General features: G+C 46.0%; 2 protein-coding genes across 4 annotated transcripts in view; one reads left to right on the plus strand and one right to left on the minus strand.

Moving 5' to 3' along the window:
* The window catches only part of APLF (aprataxin and PNKP like factor), a 35,342-nt gene that overhangs the window by 4,005 nt on the left and 10,035 nt on the right, over positions 1-21,302 (minus strand). For 2 of the 3 annotated variants that reach the window (XM_064146196.1, XM_064146198.1), the window contains exons 1-6: positions 16,173-16,660; positions 15,402-15,553; positions 13,102-13,228; positions 11,191-11,363; positions 8,284-8,663; positions 696-821 (exon numbers count right to left, since the gene is read on the minus strand). In XM_064146196.1, coding sequence (XP_064002266.1) covers positions 696-821; positions 8,284-8,663; positions 11,191-11,363; positions 13,102-13,228; positions 15,402-15,500 — 905 coding nt within the window. In that variant the 5' untranslated portion in view covers positions 15,501-15,553; positions 16,173-16,660. Of the gene's footprint in view, positions 1-695; positions 822-8,283; positions 8,664-11,190; positions 11,364-13,101; positions 13,229-15,401; positions 15,554-15,932; positions 16,152-16,172; positions 16,661-21,302 lie in introns of those variants that run through there. The other variant, XM_064146197.1, reaches the window with a different exon arrangement.
* On the plus strand, positions 16,715-19,471 carry FBXO48 (F-box protein 48). The gene is made up of 2 exons (XM_064146199.1): positions 16,715-17,098; positions 18,993-19,471. Exons 1-2 carry the CDS (start codon positions 16,829-16,831, stop codon positions 19,152-19,154), a joined length of 432 nt encoding a protein of 143 aa, XP_064002269.1. The 5' UTR covers positions 16,715-16,828; the 3' UTR covers positions 19,155-19,471.

The following is a 21,302-nucleotide window of genomic DNA, read 5'->3' on the forward strand; positions in this document are numbered from 1 at the left end:
CTGCTCCCCAGTCAGGTTGATCCTATCTGAGCTGTACTCCTGAGCTATGTATTCCCAGGTGCAAGAGCCTACATTTGTCCCTGTTGAACTTGCTAGCCCACTCCTTCAGCCTGTCCAAGTCTTCCTGAAGGGTGGTCTTCCCTTCTGGAATGTCAACCTCCCACTCCTTTTAATGTCATCTGCAAACCATCAGGGATTAATTCCAACATAAAGATCTCTTATGAAGATATTAAACAACATTGGGCCCAATACTGGTGGGGCAGAGATCTGTCTTCTTTTCCAAAGCACAGAGTAATACCATCAATCTGTTTTTTTATTGCTCTTAAATGATGCTTTCTAACCCCAAAATAGAGGGTTTGTATAAAACCTCAACAAATACTTTATCCAAATTCAAACTAAGAGTTTCATATCAAGAACACGAGAAGAAGAGTTTACTCTGTGTTGACAAATGAACAAAAGCAACCAAAGAGGTTCCAAATATGAAGCTTTCACATCTGCCAGCTGACATCACTAACAAATATTCTGCCCAGACCTCGGTGCTTGAAAGGCAGCAGTGTGTTCACAGTGAGTTTAGGAAAGCTAAAGTCAAGATTTAACACCAAGAATTGCTCATTATTCTGCTGTGATTTTGCAGCTCCAAGGAAGAATGTTCTTAACCTGTGTAACAAGAGGAAACATTTTGCTGTGCTTCCTACCTGTAACAAGCTGTGCCATAGGGACACTCGGGCCGCTTATCGTTGCTGTCCTGAGTCACGGTCTCTGCTTCATGGTAGTCATCATCATTAGGGTGACTGAACTGCTGAAAGTGGATTGGATTCTTCCTGCAAAAGACCAACACATGGAGACTTGACCATGTCATTTAGATATAAGAACTGGAGACAACAAAGGTGTTACTGAATCAGTGACAACTCATTTTTCTGTGGTTACATCAAAAGGAGCTTTTCAGGTTTAACTTTGTGCAGAAGAAGACCTACTTGCAGGAGGACAGAAGAAATCTTTTGCCTCAGCACACAATGCAGAAGAGGTTAAAGCAGGAATTTCCCTATTTGCCTTTCAGAGCTGTAATGCATACACAATCTACTGATGTAAGCATATAGCATGAGTCTTACTCAGTGGCCAGCTTGCTCAGTGATGACTCCCTCTGGAGGGCTGTAGAAACCACTACCCAACTCTCAGCTCAGGGTGGGAGAGCCAACACGTGGCAGCTAAACACGCAGTATTAAAGACTCCTCCCCACGGCCTTGGGTAATCACCCATTAGCTTCAGGCACTATATCTCACCCTTTCTGTTCTGTCTGCGTGTTAGCACTCACTTGAATACTTCAAATGCCAGCACATTAATCCAGATGGAGCAGCCTCACTGAACATTACCCTGATTACACTGCCCAGTTTGCTTTGGCTACTGTAGTATTTTATTTGAAGTACCAGATTTCAACAACAGGAATCTGTACCACAAAACAGAACAGCTCTGCCTGTGGCTGAGTCATGCCAGTGTTAGTGAGCAGCATCCATAGCTTTGTGTAGCTCTGTGCTTGCTCAGCTGACACCAAGGGGAGCAAAGCAGTGAATCAAATATCTGAATCACTGTGAAACAGCGTTTCCACTGCTTCTAGGCAACAGGTTTGCACACACACCACTCCAGACGAGGCAGCTACAAACAACATCACTTAGAAAAGGGTTTGTTTTATAAAACTTCTGTTGGTGATGTTATACAGAACACAGGAGAAAAACAACATGCTACATCAGGAGGGATTAAGGTGACAGATCAAACCATACTACAAAAACACTCTGTGCAAGTGAACATGCTACTAAACCCAAACTGACCTCCCTATGATTTCTTTCAGAGGCACTTCCTCCCCACCCCAAACCATAGCACTGAAAAGCAAGAAATGTGAGATACTTTAATAAATGGTTCTCCAAAAGACAATCACAAAGCACTTGGGTGATTTACCACCCTCGTTCCCAGAGTACATCACCTTCAAAGTGTTTGTGCAAATTCTAAAAGCAAACTCTTGCCCTCAAGCAAGAAGAATGACAGCTTTAGAGTAGCTGCTGCTTCAATTTGCACTCACTGCTGCTATTAAGACTTTCATACTCCATTTAGTTCTCCAGATTGTGTGAGCTTGCAGCACAGAAGGCCAGTGGCATCCTGTGCTGCATCAGAAGCAGCACTGCCAGCAGATCCAGAGAGGGGATTCTGTCACTTCTGCTCTGGTGAGACCTCACCTGCAGTACTGCATCCAGCTCTGGAGCCCTCAATACAGGAAGGACATGGACCTGATGGAGCAGATCCAGAGGAGAGTCATGAAAATGATCAGGAGGCCTGAGCACCTCTGCTATGAGGGCAGGCTGAGGGAGCTGGGGTTGTTCAGCCTGGAGAAGAGGAGGCTCTGGGGAGACCTAATAGCAGCCTTCCAGTACCTGAAGGGGACCAGCAAGAAGGATGAAGAGAGACTGTTTGTAAAGGCCTGCAGTGACAGGAGGAGGGGCAATGGCTTGAAATCGAAGTACATTTAGATTGGATGTTAGGGACAAGCTATTTACTTGTGGGGGTGGTAGAATACTGGAACAGGTTGCCCAGAGAGGTGTGCCATTCCATGAAGATATTCAAGGAGGGGCTCAACAGGCCTCTAGGCAACCTGGTCTAGCTGAGGATGCCCCTGCTGACTGTAGAGGGGTTGGACTAGATGACCTTTAGAAGCCTCTTCCAACACGGGTGATTCTACAACTTGGCTGCTAACTTTCACTCAGGAAACTCCACAAGAAAGTTGCAGATAAGTCCTTCAATGAGCTACTTATCAAAGATTTGGTGTTCCCTGTGTGCCTGGCAGACTTCTTGTCCTGGTGGTTCCTGTTAATTCCTGCAAACTGCAGGGCTTCACTAGAAACCACTGCAGAGGTGCATTTCCTAGCCTCTTAGTCCTATGACAAGTTCTCAGGAAACATCACTTCTTACACCAGATTCAGACTGGCTGCTTACTTCTTTTCAGAGGGCTAGAGCTCCTCTCCTGTGAAGACATTTTGGGTCATCTACAAAAGAGATGCATGTTTGTTACAGGAGATGAAGCCCACAGAGTAAAGAGAGGGTTTGTGAATAAAACTACATCATTTATCACAAAAGAAATAAATTCAACAATGACTTTTGCTTTTACTGTTGTTATTTGTTCTTCTTATGCTCTTCTTCATTTGGGAAGGGACTGGTACAACACTGACAGAGATTACTGGTGCATCTTGTGTTTACATTGCCATTTATTGGAGTATTTTCCTGGGTTTGAGATTTGATCATTTCACAGCCCTGCATGCTGCATGCTGTGTGAAGTAGAATCAGAATCAACCAGGTTGGAAGAGACCTTCAAGATCATCCAGTCCAACCCATCCCCCAGCCCTGTCCAGTCAACTAGACTATGGCACTAAGTGCCTCATCCAGTCTTTTCTTGAACACTTCCAGGGATGGCAACTCCACCACCTCCCTGGGCAGCCCATTCCAATGGCAAATCACTCTCTCTGTGAAGAGAGCCAGTTCTTGACCCATATCAGAGTGATTCTGTCCAAGCCACGAGCTGCCAGCTGTGCCAGGAGCTTGTTGTGGCAGACAGTGTCAAAGGCTTTGCTGAAGTCCAGGTAGACTACTTCCACAGCCTTCCCCACATTCTCCAAGCAGGTAACCTGATCATAAAAGGAGATCAGGTTGGTCAGGCAGGACCTGCCCTTCCTGTAGGTACTTTCTGATGGTACTCCAAGTGACCTGTTCCATGACCTTGCCTGGCACTGAGGTCAGGCTGACAGGTCTGTAATTTCCCAGTTCCTCCTTCTGGCCTTTCTTGTGGATGGGCACCACATTGGCCAGCTTCCAGTTTTTGGAAGTACCTGCAGTACTGCATCCAATTCTGGAGCCCCTACTATGTGCTGGAACATGTCCAGAGAAGGAACATGAGGATGATCAGAGGGCTGCAGCTCCTCTCCGATGAAGACCGAGAGAGTTGAGGCTGTTCAGTCTGGAGAAGAGAAGGCTCTGAGGAAACCTTATTGTGGCCTTCCACTATCTGAAGGGAGCTATAAGAAAGCTGGGGAGGGACTTTTTTAGGGCATCAGGTAGTGATAGGACTGGGGAGAATGGAGCAAAACTAGAAGTGGGTAGATTCAGATTGGATGTTAGGAAGTTCTTCACCATGAGGGTGGTAAGACACTGGAATGAGTTGCCCAGGGAGGTGGTGGAAGCCTCATCCCTGGAGGTTTTTAAGGCCAGGCTGGATGTGGCTCTGAGCAATCTGATCTACTGTGAGGTGTCCTTGCCTGTAGCAGGAGGGTTGGAATTAGATTATCCTTGAGGTGCCTTCCAGCCCTGACAATTCTATGATTCTTTTCCCATTTCAAAATGAATGAGATGAAACCAAGTCATTTTAGAGGCTACTTGGCTTTGCTTTCTAAACACTTAGAACTAACTCGCTGGTAATAGTGAGAATTATCAAGTATTTGAAACACATCTTCGCTCTTCTCTAGGTGATACAGAAGGAACCAATGCTCTCTGAAATAACTGTAGTAGTTATTCCTACAATAAGATACAGGTAGCATTACAGTCACCAAGGAAAGAAGCCCTAACAGCTGTTGACTAGCCAATCTATTACATTTTAGCAGATACCCATTTGCCTTCAAAAAAACTCTATCAAACCCTATTTGCACAACATCAAACACTCCTTATTGTAGTGGAGAAAAAACAGACATGCACACTAAAACCCAAAACACCACACACCAAAATCCCAAAGAAAAATAAAGCAGAGCAAGAGGAAAAGAACCTAAAAGGGTGATTAGGTGTATCCAAGGTTCAGGTTTCTCTGGGCCAGTGGATGATGCTCCTCTAATTATACATGACCTGTGGAGCAGGGCTACAAAGGTATTTCCTAAATGTCTAGAATGTGTTAGAGAAAGCTAGTAAAATTAATAAAACTAGCAGTTTGTGCTGTTTTACCTACCAAAAGGTGCCAAAGTCATTTGCAGGAGACAGGCTCTTTCTTAACAGGAGCTCATAAAATGAAGGTTAGAATGCTGAAGGGCATTTAGTAAATGTCATCTTATGAGTAAGAAACCTCACCCAGGAAAAGACTTTAAGGAGTTGCAAGTTAAACCGAAGTAGTGCACATTTAAGATGCACACCTTGTTATAAGGCACTTCCATAAGGTTAAAGTCCTAAGGGAAACCAACTACTGACTGTACTCCAAAGAGCAGAGCAGCAGCTTGCTCCTAAGCAGCCGCCTCTGGCAGCCTGGCAGACAACATGACACAATGGAAAAGCAAACACACGACGAGAGCCTCCCTGCAGTGTCCACGCATGCAGACGCTCTGTGGCACACCTGGTAACTGCAGTGCCCTCGCACGGCCATCCCACTGACACCGAGCCTGCTTGGTGGGCTGGCATCAAAAGCAAACGCTGAGGCAGATGGCAAGCAAACAGGTCCAGGCTGCTGACACTTCCTGAAGGTCAAAGCTCATGTTCTGGATACTCTCTTTTTCTAAACTTCTCTGAGGTTTTGCTGTGTGCTCTCAGAGCGTTCTCTTTTCACACAGAATCACACAATGTCAGGGGCTGGAAGCAACCTCCAAAGCTCATCCTCTCCAACCCCCCTGCCAGAGCAGGATCACCTAGAGCAGATCACACGGGAACACATCCAGGTGGGTTTTGAATATCCCCAGAGAGGGAGACTCCACAATCCCCCTGGGCAGCCTATTCCAGGGTTCTGTCATTCTCACAGGGAAAAAAATCCTCCTCGTGTTTAAACAAAACTTCCTATGCCTCAGCTCCCACCCATTGCCCCTTGTCCTGTCATCAGGCATCACCCAACAGAGCCTGGCTCCAGCCTCCTGGCACTCATCCTTTACATATTTATAAATATTATTAAGGTTTCCCCTCAGTCTCCTCCTCCCCGAGCTGAAGAGCTGCAGCTCCCTCAGGCTCTCCTCGCAAGAGAGATGTTCCACTCCCTTAATCACCTTTGCAGCTCTGTGCTGGACTCTCTCAAGCACTTCTATGTCCCTCTTGGACTGGGAGGCCCAGACCTGGACACAGTTTTTTCCTTAGAAAGTGATACTTTGCTGCCAAATGTTTTAGAATCAATACCCAAGCAGAAATGTGCACATGCAGACTCCTGTTAGGTATACCCTGTAACTGAGATTTGCCTTCCTACACATTAGGAATCCTTCAGCTTCTCATACAAGGAAAGACTTCTCTGGGCCAAATTCAAGGTAGCTGGAGCAAATGAGAAGCTGCATTTGTACTAATAGATCAAATTAACTGCCTAACAGAACATTTTCCTCATAATCTTAAGAGCAAAAATTGAGGTATGTGAAAGAAAGCTATATGAAAACTAGAAGTGTGATGTTCTCATTATCACAGTATCACAGTATCATCAGGGTTGGAAGAGACCTCACAGATCATCAAGTCCAACCCTTTACCACAGAGCTCAAGGCTAGACCATGGCACCAAGTGCCACGTCCAACCTTGCCTTGAAGTGCCCCAGGGACTGTGGGCACTGTGTCTCTATGTCTTTGCTGTACAATTATCTGCAGCATTAGGCACACCAAACACACACAAGAACCTGTTTATTTCTGCTTGTTTTCTTAAATGACCTCGTTTTTCTCTCTTGCTCGAGCTTACAATGCACATAGACACCTTCTCCTAAATGCATTTCTCAGTCATTGGTCATTTGGTGGCCTTAAGAACACCTCCAATTTCTGTCTTCCCTTCAGTACATCAACACATGGCACCACATCTCTTCTGAGCAGAAAGAACCAGCAGGAGGCTGGGTCCTGAGCACTGGTGTTTCAGAACTTTGCTGGAAGGTTTGGATCACACACAACATTTGTATGACAGGTCTTTCACTGTCAATTAAGAGGATAGGAGTAGGAGGGGGAAAAAGAATTTAAAAAAATCAAAATGTGTATTTTTTTTCACTTGAAGCATCATCAAAGGCACCAGAAAAAGGGTTAAGGTAGTGTTTGCAAGTATGCCTTGCTCCAGTTTTAGGGGAGACTGAAAGCTTAAAGTAAAATTTAAAAAGACAGAGTCACAGAATCATTGAGGCTGGAAAAGACCTCTGAGATGATCAAGCTCAGCCTACCACCCAACACCACGACATCAGCTACACCATGTCACCAAGTGCCACATCCAGTCCTTTCTTACAGACCTCCAGGGATGGTGACTCCAACGCCTCCCTGGGCAGTCCATTCCAGTGCCTAATCACCCTGTCTGTGAGGAAGTGCTTCAAACATCCAACCTAAACCTCCCCTGGCACAGCTTCAGACCATGTCCTCTTGTCCTGTCACCAGTTGCCTGGGAGAAGAGCCTGATGCCCACCTGGCTACAACTTCCTCTTAAGTAGTTGTAGAGAATGGTAAGGTCCCCTCTAAGTCTCCTCTTCTCCAGGATGAACACCTCCAGCTCCCTCAGCCTTCCTCATACAATTTCCCTGTAGCCCCCTCCCCAGTCTCATCACTCTCCTTTGGACCTGCTCCAGCACCCCATTGAGGGACCCAGAGCTGCACACGGTGCTCGAGGTGAGGCCTCACCAGTGCTGAGTACAGGGCAGAATGGCATCCCTGGTCCTGCTGGCCACACTGTTCTAACACAAGCCAAGTTGCCATGGGCCTTCCGTGCCAGCTGGGCACACTGCTGGCTCCCAGCCAGCTGCCACCCAGAGCTCCCACATCTCTCAGCCAGGCTGCTCTCCAGCCACTCACCCACGGTCTGTAGTGCTGCACGGGGTTATAGTGGCCAAAATGTAGGACCCCAGATAGTGCAGAGCAGCCAGGTTCAAATAAAAGCAATTCATGCTCCTTTAGGGATGACAAATAAGAAGTCGTTTAACTACTGCAATAACAAAGCATGCAACAACTTCAAAACCATCACCTACCAGAGCAGTCTCACCTGCTAACAAAACAAGCTTTACCTTGGGCCATTCAACCACTTCCATCTCTTCCCCCTGCCGGTACATGTGCTGTACACAGATGAGGTCTGGTCCCTTCTTTAAAAATGGACCTTTGTTTCTCAGTTCCTGCAACACTTCATCTTTTAATTTGCTGAAGTAGTTCAGCTCTTTTGTGTTCTATTAGCAGTTAGCAACACATCCTGACTCCTTTCACTTCTGAAATTCTCATGATTCATCAACCCCCTACTTCCCAAAAGATTCTTCTCCAACCAAAGCTTGCAACAAATTCACTCTTTTCTCTCCCACAACTAAAACATTACTTTTTAGTAGCAAGCTAGCTTAAGCTAGTTTTAATTTTGCTTTACCTGTAACAGCCTGTTCCATACATGCAAGGTGTCCTCTTACGCTTGATCTGCTTGGCGCTTTCTGAAGCATCTGCACTCGTGGTTGAATCAGAAATCTCAGTCTCGCAATCCAGATTTGCATCAGGCTCAAGAATCCCTTCCTGGGCACCACAGTATTGGGAAGTCCTGCCCCAGTGAGCTTGTTGGCTTGTAGGACCAGTAATCTGCTCTTTGTTTTCTGTTTCCTCACTTCTATTTTCTTTACTGGAGCTCTGAGCTACTCTTTTAGACCTTTTACTATGCAGCTGCCTATCACTGCTTTCCAGAAAACTTCCAGGGGGTTTTGTTCCAGTCTTGCCACTTCCTTCCATGGTACTCTCAAGAGGAAATCCAGATGCATTCTGTGGAACAAGGTTACATTTTGAAGGACCTGAAAATTTACTCTTCAGAATTAAAAGCTTTAAGGTCAGATTCTGCCTCACCATTCCTGCTTGCAAGATCAGAGAACAACAAAACAACCCAAGCTGGAAAATATCTCCCAAGATCATCCAGTCCAGGCCTTTAAAATCTTCTGCTCTACTTTCCAAACTCACTTCAGCTGCTAAATACAGCTGGAGAATGAAAGGCTCATGTTAAGAACACACACACACTTTAAGGAAAAACTTATCCTAGAGCTCCCATGCTCATCTTCAGTTCCCTCAACACACAGGCAAAGCTCCTCTCTCACCACCTCAGTTTGTGAACTATATGAGGCATTTGGTTTGAATTCATTTTCAACTAAAATTGCTGTTCCTGAAAAGTGAGTGGGGAATATACATGTGAAGATACAGTAGACTCTAGAAGGAAAGAAGCATTTTTAATCCCTTAAGTACCAAGATGTCTGAAATATGTATTATTATATTATATATGTAAATAAGAGATACATGGGAACTCACAATATACACATTGAGCCTAACCCTACCTACACCAATACATGTTGAACATTTTAGCCTGTAACCCTAAATCTTAAACACATTTTGCCAGTAGATCTCTTCAGGCAGAGATTTCTGTTTTGACAAATACTGCATTTCACACTTGGACCATAAGCACATGTGTGCTTCACAGAAAGAATATGAGATGAGTAACCAAGACAGAAACACTGTCCTGGCAGCTGAGGACTTCCCTGGAAACATTCCTGTACTGAAGGCTGAACTGCTTGCATACTTTACAGAACAATTTAATATCCAAGTCCCCTCTCCAGTCAATTTATCTCTAGTTTATACAGATGTGTTTGGCAAAGCTTGAAAATCAGCTGGTGGTTTCATACTGGATTTTGTTCTTTTCAATGTAAGCCTCAGCATAGACACAGCAGCACACTGAGCCAAGTCCCCTGGAGGCAAAGATGACTCTTGAGAGTCCTAAAATAAGGCTCAGCAAACAACTGCAGCTTAGGAAATAAGCTCTCACTTGCCAGAGGCAGGCTAAAAGGCATTTGCTTTTCCCTCTTGTGACTTCTCTACTGTATAGTCCAATGAGTTGCCTGTGTTGTATCTAGTGACAGCAAATATCTGCACGTTTATTATAATGACTGGTTAAAAAACTGGTTGCAATCAAGGAAATGCAAAGACAGCAGCACTGTTGGCACTGGTTACAACGTGTGCATGACCTTTCTGCCATCTGGTGGCTGCTGATGCTCAGAAGAATGGAATTGTGCTCACTTCAGTGACAGTCAGAAGGTGATTTTAGGTTTGATACTCAAAATTCCAATCTTTCAGAGTTCTCTGTGACCATGGATTTTGCTTGCACTAAACCATTGGGTTTTTTTGCAAAGTTCTGAAGGCAATTTCTTAAACTGTGCTTGAAATTATTAGGGGAAAATAAATAAAGCTTCATACTTCATCAACTGCAAAATAGAATCATTGGTTATGTAATTTGGCAAAGAGAAACTAGCACTGCAGCTGGGACTAATGTGCCCAACTGAAATCAAAGCTCACCACTCAGAACACTTCTTCAGACTAAGACAGCTGCAGGTTACTTTCTATGTTACAGTGGTATGCACAACACCTCAGTTAACCTTAAGATCTAATTAAAAAACAAAGCCTTAACAGTTTTCAGTGTCAAAACTAACGAAACATACCAAATAGTAGTATTTTAAGATACCTAGAACAGATACAGGCAATTGTGATGCTAGAGGTTAGAAACAACTCCCTGAGTCGTTCACTTGAAGGAAAAGCCAGCTAGAGCCTCAGTGTGCTTGTCTGTGATGATGACCCTTCTGTTTTTATTGCCAGCAGAGTGCTGCCAGTGTCTAACTGCCTACAGATGCAGCTGTACTTTGAGGAGACACAGATATGGACCAGCTGGACAGAAGAGTCTGTTCATTCACTGCCACAGGTGGGTTTGGATTTCAGATTGCTTTATGTTTTCTGTCCTGACTCAGAGAGTGGCACAAGCACACTGTGTGATACCTTGCTTCAGAACACAGTGGCTGCTAAGGCACGTAGCATCATTTTCTGACTGTAAATTTACACTACTGAGAATGGCACTAGTCTGAGCAAAGGCCAGTGTCACATTACAGCAGTGTCATATCATCACCTATCCCTAAAGACTTCTCAGATGAAGAACCCACACCCCAAAGCCACCCCTGGCACCAGTACTTTGGCTTGTGTCTCCCAGCCCCTTGGTGTCAAGCTGCAAGTCTGATATTTCTGTGGCGCATGCAGGACCTAAGCCCCAGATGCCAAGAACAAAGTGCAGAAAATCAGGTCTCCGAAGGATCTCTTCCATGATCCCTGCTAGAGAGCTGTCCAGTGGATTGGCATTTCAAAACTATTAAACCACATACCACCAGCAGGTTGCAGTTAGGCTGAAGACCCAACCTTTGACATGACATTGCCATCTACATTCTCATTTTCTGAATTATCTTTCTGCCCTGAGCCAAAAGATTACCTGAGGTGAAGAGCCAGGGGTGGAAAGGCAGCTCCTTTTCCCTTGATCTTGCTCTTCACTTTCAAAATCCTCTGCAGTTTCTTCAGAAGCTAATCTTTTTTTCTGCTGAACATCTGATTTCAATGACTCCATATTACTTTCTCCACTTCCTTGGACTTTTTTCATCCTATTACCTTAAAAGAAAAACAAAAGGGCGTTTTTGGAATACAGCTGTGAAATCTTGACCGTATTAGAAACCTAAGGCTCCATGGAAGCAAAACACAGGGTAAAAGGCATAAGAAATAGCAGCAGTTGTGCAGGTGCTGTTTCCACAACACATTCTTCACTTCCTGCTTATAGGAGTAAAATGTCTGGTTTAGAATGAAACAGATGCCCCAGGGGAAATTTGGAGGAAGACAATAAAATGGGTGACAAAGGACATTCTGGACTGTCAGTCTCGGTGTGCCTGACTATTTCATTTACACAACAGGAACTGATCAAGTGAGCCACATGTCCAAGGACCACAGAGCTTTTATGGAAGCATCACTTCAGACTACCGGGTTATATGCACAAGCATTAATTAGGACATGGAAAAATTGGGATATGTCCACTTGCCTTGTCAATCACAACACAGTAGATTATCTCCTCAGGCAATAACCAACAGACAGAGAGGGAACACTGAGCCTCTCTTTGGAAAGCTTTATCATCTCAGAAAGCTGTCAGATCTCTGTACTGGTGAGAGTTTTCTGGATACATGGCTGGGAGACAGGCAGACACATTTCGCCAGGTCAGTCAGCCAGGAAACAAAATGCAAGTGGTCAGATGCTGCATGAAATACTTCTTCAGGCCTGCTCAGGCATCAAGAGCTGCAAATTTCTATTACACTACACAAGCAGAAACAGCAGGTGGAAAAAGAGGAATTAGAGAAGAGGGGCTGGACACAGAGGAGCAGACATGCACACACCGGCCACAGTTCATTCACTGACTAACACAACTACCCAAAGAAACCTAAACCACCTCACCACAGGCACCCTGCCTTCAGCAGAGAGGAAGGCACAAACACTGGGGGAGCACTGTTCATGCACACAGCCTTTTTCCTTCTTTCATTTTAGTCCTCCACTTCCAGCAATAAAAGGCACCAGAGCAACAAATGCTTTGTGGTTAAGTTTGTTAGACACTGTCTAATGGCAGGTTTAGAAGCTCTTACAAGCTCCCAGGACCCAAGCATGATGTGCTAGGAAATCTTTTTGGAATTGTGCCAGTGGAACACCCTTGTGTCTCCTGCTGATAGTGACTAAACACAGAATTCTGCTGCTGTTACCACTGATACACAGCAAAAGTTTATCATAGATACAGCAATTTCCTTTTGAGAGAAGGACAAGGGAGAACACAATACTTCAGCCTCATATTGCTAAGAAACTGTTATGCTGTGGTCAACTACATATAGGAAGTAGCTTTGGACTATGTGATCAAATCTCATTCAATAACATTTATTACCTAATTATAGTTAACATAATATAGTTATTATAGTTATAACACACACCACCACCCCAAACCTCTGACCTTTAAAACCTGTGAAATGAGAAGAATCTAAATATAGACAGGCAATATTTCAGTACAGAAGGTTTGGAAACTACCTAGAATTTAGAGTCAACAAAACAGGCAAGTTTATATGCAAAGGCTCCAGGACATCAGATATTCAGCTGTCCAAAGAGAATATTACCTGCCATTAAAGAAAAGAAAATCAACTGACCAGTTGGGATGATGACAAAGGAGACAACAAAAGTCAGTCTCTGTCAGCTGCCAGGCACGGAGCATGGAAACAGAAGTAACAAATTAGTACTTTCTACCCCTGCAATTACACTTCAAGGAAATGTTATCAAAGCACATAAATGTCTGCTGGAATGCAAGCAGACTGCACTGCAAACTTACCTCCTTTCACTGCAGGCTCAGAAACCCTCTCAGCCAGGAGATCCCTTTCCAGCATCCAAGATGGGAGCACTCTTTTTCTTTTAATAGATTTTGATGGTTCACTTTCAGTAACATCAGGAAGAGGAACCTGAAACAGTATTTACTACTTAGTGTTTTTCTCCAGTTACAAAAGAAGTGGAAAAAGTAGAACAGAAGTTTATACACAGTTATGCCCTTCAAGCACAGCTTGGATTATGATCCAGCTTTTGGATGGTGTTCAGTGCCTGAAATGTGTTTGTTGGTCTTTTTTTACAGTTCCTACTCAGTCAGGTAAACAACATCTACAGAAGCCTTCATTCAGCTCAAATAAAACCAGTCCCTAGACATTTGGAAGAAATACCTGAAAGGCTACGGTCTGAAAGTTTCACAGGAGAGCTCCATCAACATCTTGCTGCAGAATTTCCACATACAGAAATAAGAGGAAGTTTTAACAATCAAATGTCAGTTTGGAAAGAAAAAAGTCAAACCAGAACAGCCTTACCAGCATTTTTTTCAACTCCTTTCTCCAGAAAGGAACCACACTCTGAACAAATTAAATACACCAGACTCATGTTCAGTGCATACTTATATACTGGATGTAATGTTACAGTTTGAATCTCTGCTTACTGGAAAGTAGGTATCCACCCCAGGAAGCTCAGCTGCATTAAAGGCTGACACTTCATCTGTTGTGTGCAGTTATCTACTGTACTATGACACTGAACAATGTGTCCCTTTCAGCACAATCATGGAATCATAGAACTGTTAAGATTGGAAAAGACTTTCAAGATCATCAAGTTCGATCACTTGCCTGGAGCTCACAATCCCACCACTACCACTAAACCATGTCCCTCAGCACCACACCTATGCATCTTTTAAATACCTCAGGGATGGCAACTCCACCAACTCCCTGGGCAGCCTGCTCCAATGCCTGATAAGCCCTCCTGCAAAGAAATTTTTCCTAATATCCAATCTGAACCTACCCTGACCCAACTTGAGGCCATTTCTTCTTCTCCTGTCACTTGCTCCAAATTAGAAGAGACCAATCCCTATCTGGCTCCAGCCTCCTTTGAGGCTGTTATAAGAAGGTGATGAGATCTCCTCTCGGCCTCCTCTTCTGAAGACTAAACAATGCCAGTTCCCTCAGCTGTTCCTTGCATGTTGCTGAACAGCAAACAGGAGACCTAAGATAAACCTCATTGGAGCCACACACTACTTACCAGGCTGCCTGAAAGCCACTGGACTCATCAACATCTATAAAAAGCGAATGACACCTGCTTTGAAAACTCTGTTTTGCTGGAAAGATGCTGGCCACCAGGGGATAACTGGAGGGTTATTTGATCTGCATACTTGTGTGGATCTTGACAGCTGGACAATTCAAATGAAATGGACAACATGGCATCTACAGGGTCTCCAGTAAAAACTTAAGAGGCTTTCAGGCTGGCTGAAGGACAGTCATATTGATGTTGAAATGCATTGGGCAACAGGTGCACATTACTGTCACTGCTCTGATTCTTTCATTAACTATTCATTGATATTTGCATAGTCAGGATTTTTTTTTATCCAAACAGAACAGGTTGCTGATTGACTGTGGTGGATTTGGAGTTCTTGTTGTTTATGAGATGTCCTCCATGCACCAGAACATTTGCTACCTCATGGCAAATACACCTAGATGCTGCTTTTTACTCCTCTGGGGGGAGATGATACAGTTGTGACTGCATTGCCATATCGCATGTAATTATTGAGCTCTGCTGGATTTTGTCTGCTTCAACAGATGTGTACCTCAGAGCTTGGCATTCTTATTCCGCAGTCTAACTTTCTATGTGTGTTTCATGTACTTTTTTACTAGTTTCTACTGATATTTAAAATCATGAGGCTGCATCTCCTACTTTGGCAGGGGGGGTTGGATGTGATTTCCAGAGGTCCCTTCCAATCCCTACCATTCTATGATTCCTCTAGACCTTCACTGGTACCCACAGGGCAGTTATGGCCCAGAGCCTGAACTGCAGGTTGCTCTGCAGCATGCTACTGCACTCAGCCACTGTATTGTTAGTTCAAAATATTTTGGTATATTCCAGGGGGGAAAGAATTATTGCAGCACAGTGATCACAAATATAAATACACACCAGAAACACATTTACATACATACAATCCCCATCAAGAAAGCAACCAATATTTGAAGTGTACACCTTTGTTGCATTTTACTTCCTGGGGGAGGGTGAGAGAGGAAGGTTCAGAAAACAGAATGCCTTTTAAATTTTTGAGTGTAAAAATTAAGTACCAACCAAACGTCTGGCAGCTGCATCGGTTTTCCCCATCTTTGCAGTTCCCTGTATGTCAAGGTTGGAACATGCAGGTTCTATTAATGATGGCCTACAAGACATCTCAACAGGATGAGCGTTTGGTGCTTCTTCTGCATCGGCCACCTAATGTTTTGCTGAGAAAACAAAGGTTAAGTTTTAGCGAGTCGACCTCACTACAAACACACACATTTTACACAAAGACAGAAGTTCCTCTGAACCTTTGCCACTAATACAGCTCTAAACTGAATGTAACATCAGCAGTGAACAACATCTGTTTGCAGAGGACATAGGAATTCTCTCCTCTCCACCTTCCACTGAAATTGACACATTTTCCCTCCCACCTTGCACTGAAAGTGTGCTGACCTCTGCTGCATCTGGGTTTTTAAAGCACATCTCTTATCCTGGTTGCTGCCACAACACATCTTTAAGAAAACTGAAGTTACAGCTTATAACTCTGTGCAACATCCCACAGACTGGTTCTATATTAGAAGGCTGACACCACCACTAAGGTACCGTTTTCAGGATCAGACAGGCAATAAATCCAGCACTTCGTGGCAAGTTTAGGCTGAAGGCTGCAATCAGCAGCTCTGCGCTGGCACCATGTACTCGGGAGCCGGTTTCAAAAGCCGCGCTTCAGAGCCACCGCACCCGAGCTGCTTTTCCAGCCCTGGAGCCGCACCGCTTTTCCTCCCGGCTGCGCTCCGCCACCACTCGGCTCAGAAGCACAAAGGGCTAGGGGAGAAGTCCAATTACCGCTGGCTTTGCGCGCAGCCCCGCGCCGGGGCACCGCCGGCCCCGCGCCGCTCCTCGCCGTACCGGCAGCGGCCGCCCAGCCGAGCCGCTCGCTGCTTCCTGAAAAGCAGCACACAAGGCCAAGCTCTGCCCGCTCCCCGGCCGAAACAGGCCTCCAGGTTTCGTTTCTGCACGGGTCCCGGACCCGAGACTCCAGCCTGTGCCCGTCCGAACACAGTCGATCAATCGCAGACCACAGCTGCTAAGCCAAGGACAGGGGGGGCTGCAGCTGCCCGGCGGCGGGGCGCAGCCCTCGGAAGCTGCGTTCTGCCCCTAACGAGTGGCCGCAGCCAGCTTCCCGCGAAAGGCAAAGGCAGGAGACGTTCACCCGGCGCCCACGACCTCGTTTCTCGGCGGCGGGACCGGCCTGCGGGGCGTGAGGCTGCAGCGTGAGCTGCAAGGCAGCGCTCCCCGGCGCCGGGCGCTGATGCTGCGCTGCGTCACACGGCCGCGCCGCTCCGCAAGCGGCCAGGCTTGCCCCGGGCGGCCCCGGCGCGGCGTGACGCGGCGGGAGGAGGGCAGCGAGATGGCGGCGGCCGGGCAGACGGTGCTGGGCACTGCCGGCCGCGGCCGGCCTGACAGGCAGCGACGGTGACGGAGGGCCCGAGGCCGCGGGCATGGCCGGCGAGCGAACTGGCGGCCGAGAGAGGGGGCGAGGAGGAGTAAGAGGTGGGGCCGACTTCGTGGCCGTCCTGCCCCCGGAGGTCAGCTCCCGGATCTTCGGCGACCTGGACGTCGAGAGCTTGTGTCAGGCGTCCGTGGCGTGCAAGGGCTGGCACCGCGTCATCGAGGGCAACGAGGGCCTGTGGCGGCACCACTGCCTCAGCGCCAGGGCCGTCTGCCAGCGGGAGGTCGACTGCGACCGCGGCAACGGCTACTCCTGGAAGGTAAGGGGCACGGCAGCGGTCCGGGCTTCTAGGGAACATGTAAAGAACTGGCCCAGGCTTCTGAGGGAATCGCTGTCATCCCAGCCTGGCTCCGGAGGGCAACAGCCGTGCCTCCGCCTAAACACACTGGACCTGGCCCCACTGGGTCGGTGTAGGGTGAGGCTTAACAAAACTAAGTGCTGGGTCCTGCCCTTGGATCACAGCCACCCCCTGAGGTTTGGAGTTGAGTGGCTGAAAACAGACCGGCAGAGAAAGACTTTGGGGTGGTGGTTGAGAGCCGGCTGAAGATGAGGCAGCAGGGTGCTCCGGTGGCCAAGAAAGCCACCAGCATTCTGACCTGGATCGGGAATAGTTTGGCCAGCAGGACTGGAGAGGTAATTGTGCCCCTGTACTCAGCACCAGCGAGCCACAGCTGGAGTCCTGGGTTCAGTTTTGGGGCTCTTGCTCCCAAGAACAACATTGAGATGCTGGAGCATGTTCAGAAGGGCAACAAAGATGGTGAAGGGTCTTGAGAATAGGTTTTATGAGGGGCAGCTGAGGGAATTGTTCAAGTCTGGAGAAGAGGAGGCTGAGGGGAGACCTCATTGCTCTTTACAGCTCTCTAAAAGGAGGTTGAAGTGAGGTGTGAGATTGGTTCCTTTTCCCTAGTGACAGGACAAGAGGAAATGTCCACAACTTTAGCCAGAGGAGGTTTAGGTTGGAGACTGGGAAAAATACTGAAAGAATGGTGAGGCACTGGCACAGGCTGCCCAGCAGCAGGTGGAGTCACTGTCCCTGGAGGTGTTCCAAAGAGGTGTGGACATGGCACTTCAAGGCATAGTGGTGTTGGGCTGACAGTTGTGCTAGAGGTGCTTTTCAAGCAAGGCTGTCCCCCTGCCTACCCAGAACCACATCTGGCCAGCTGAGCACACCCCACTTTGTCCTCATGCAGCCCCACATGGCCTCAGCACTGGCATTCATCGTACTCAAGGCTACATAGCCTTCACAGGGAATAGTTCTTCCCAAAAATTCATCCTCAGTATCTCTGTCTTGAGTGACATAAATCCAGAACAAAAAAAATTGAGGTAGAGAAAAGGAAGCAAGCAGAAGCTCAGAGAAGCTGTTCCAAAACTCCCCCCACATACACTCAGTTACAGCTGATTCTCAAATCAGTAAAACCTGTGCTGTTCCCTTAATTCTCTGCTCAGCCTGATAGTGGGGTAAAGCTGTGTTATAGCTTAGCCTTTTCCATCTTCTGACTTCCTGAATCTCTAAATTTGTCCATAACATCCTTTTGAAGAAATTCCCGGTTGAACTAGAACCTGTAAATAAACCTGGACGAGTTTTGTATATAGTTTGGGGGTGAGGGCTTCAGGAAAATAAAATAATTCTATGTTTATAATTCCTGACTCGGCCACATTAATTCTCTGCCTCCACAACACACGAGAATTTCCAGAGCTCCTGCACTCTGATCAATCTGTGTTCTGAACAGGGGATTTGAAGGAAGAGAAGGTGAACACCAAGCTGCCACTGTTTAGCACTAAGAGGCTGGCTAAAGAGGAAAATCCAGCTAGCCTACGTTTAATATGAGCTAAAGGTCACAAATAGCCTAAATAGGAAGAAAAAGCGAAAGGCCTTTTTTTTAAGAGTAAGGAGGAAGATTAATTTCTGGTTTAGGGTTTTCATCTTGACCCACAAAGAATTGAGGCAAGAAGTGATTCTCCTCCCAGCTTAGAAAAGTTGGAAGTAGACCAAGGTCTGCTTCTTGGCAGCAGTGCACCTTCCTTGGCTTATTATCTAGATACTCAAAGACACGTTCCAAATCTTTTTTCTCTTCCAATGCACAACTTCCTTGTACTGAATGCAGCTGCATTCACTTAATTTCCCAGATCTGAGCTGTCTGTTTTTCTACCAGATCACCTTACTGAGAAACTACTGGAAAAGCAAAGTGAAGCAAGAGTGGCTGAGTGGGAAATACAGCAACATTCCTTCCCAGAAAAGCTTGCCAGAGAAAAGCATGTATCCAATGGACGCCGACACATGGGGAGAAATCCTGGAAGCAGAACTCGAGAGATGAGAAACCAGTGCTGGTCCCTGCAGCTCAAGAATCCTCTATCAATAACTCACAGACTGCCAAGCTATAAATATTTTGCCATTCAAAATCAGTTGTGTTTGCAAATAGGCTGAAAGCCTCTCAAAAAGAAAACTATTTTTTTAATTAGTATTTGCACTTTATCCATAAAATGTTAAATAAGACTAAAGATTAAGTTTTAATTTTATGACTGTAGACTTAATGCTCTGCTGTATTGCCAAAAGCTGTTGGTTGTACTTGCAATTTGCACTTTTTATTTTGAAGAGATGACTTTTTTATTAAAAAAAAGTGTTTGACTTGAAGTGTGTTGTACCAGCAAGGGGCTGCAAGAAAGGAGGGGAGAGACTTTTTGCAAGGGCTTGCAAAAGGATGAGGGGGAATGGGTTTGAGGTGCAAGAGAAGAGATTTGGATATTGGAAAGAAATTCTATACACTGAGGGGGGTGAGACACTGGAACAAGTTGCCCGGAGAGATTGTGGATGCCCTCCCTGGAGTTGCTCAAGGCCAGGTTGGACAAGGCCTTGAGCAACCTGACCTAGTGGAAGGTGTCCCTGTCTATGGCAGGGGGCTGGAACTAGATGACCTTTAAGGTCCTTTCCTACAGAAATCACTCTATGATTCTATAGTCATAAAAGCCCACAAAGGAAGGCTAGGAAAAGGACAAATCCAGGCACTGAAAAATAAGACGGCAAGGCAGCCACCTCGAGATCAGCTGAACATCCAGCACCCAGCTTAAGGGACAGAGTCATCACACTTCTCTGAACCAGAGATGTGTTGGTGCTTGGCAGCACTGTGCTTCCACTGCCCAGCTGTGGGATTTCTGCACTAGGGCTTACAGGCAGGACTGAAGCAACCTCTCTGTGCACTTCAGTCATTTGCATAAGCAGAGCAAAATGTACTGCTTTAAATAAAGCAACTGAGATAACCATACAAGATCCCCAGCTTCATGTATTTCCACAGTTAAGCTAAGACACGTTCCGAAACTCATTTTCCTGTTTTGTGATCTCCCATCACACAGACCCTGCTTTACCAGCACCAACTCTTGATGCTGGCTTTAAGTATGGCTGCTTAGTAAAAGCAACATAAAAAAACTAGAAACTCAATTTGTATTACAATTTGGTTTGATGATCACCTTTCCCTACCTTATTCCCCTTAAATAGTAAGTGGAAAACCCTGGGAAGGACCTTATTGGGATATTCCTACAAATTTCTGCCTGGGGCAAATTTTCTATAGAAAGACTTGCATTGTGCTTATGAAACCTAATGTTAAGTGATTTGTATCATTAAAATGAAGTTCTGAGCTCCCCCAGTTCAAGAGGGACAGGGATACATGAGAGAGCATCTTAAAGATAACGAAGGGACTGGGACATCTTTCTGATGAGGAAAGGCTGAGAGACCTGTGTCAAGTCTGGAAAAGACTGAGAGATCTTACTAATGTCTGTAAGCGTCTGAAGGGTGGGTGTAAAGAAGGGGGCAGCCTCTTTTCAGTGATGTCCTGTGATAGGACAAGGGGCAGTGGACACAAGCTGAAACACAGGAAGTTCCACCTCAACATGAGGAAAAAATTCTTTACTGTCAGGGTGATGGAGCCCTGGTGCAGGTTGCCCAGAGAGGTTGTAGAGTCTCCTTCTCCAAAGACTTTCAAGACCCACCTGGATGTGTCCCTATGTGACCTGTCCTAGGTGATCCTGTTTTGGCAGGGGAGTTGGACTCAATGTCTAGAAGTCTCTTCCTACCCCTAACATTCTATGATTCCATGATTTCAAATATTTACTACAAACTTTTTTAGAGCACCTTCTACCAGTTTATGGATGGAAGTGTGCCCTCCTGAGCACGAGGTTCAATGGGCAAAGGGTTTACTGCAGCGAGGTGCAGCCCGTGCCTTTGACGGGGTCAGTAACGCTAGATGGAGCAGTTGATCAGTTTTGCTCTGAACATACACCACAGCTCTTTGAGCTAAGACCCAGCAATACCTCTTGTTCAGTGGGTGCTGGTGGTGAAATAAACCATTCAACTTGCGTCCCAGACTCCAGAAGACAAGGCTGAGGGGAAACCTCCTTACCTTCTACAACAACATCAAAAGAGGCTGGGGCAAGGAGGGAGTGGTTCTCAGATGCAACAAGCGACAGGACAA

Source organism: Pogoniulus pusillus, chromosome 7 (genome assembly GCF_015220805.1).
Source record: "Pogoniulus pusillus isolate bPogPus1 chromosome 7, bPogPus1.pri, whole genome shotgun sequence".
NCBI classification, from domain to species: Eukaryota; Metazoa; Chordata; class Aves; order Piciformes; family Lybiidae; genus Pogoniulus; species Pogoniulus pusillus.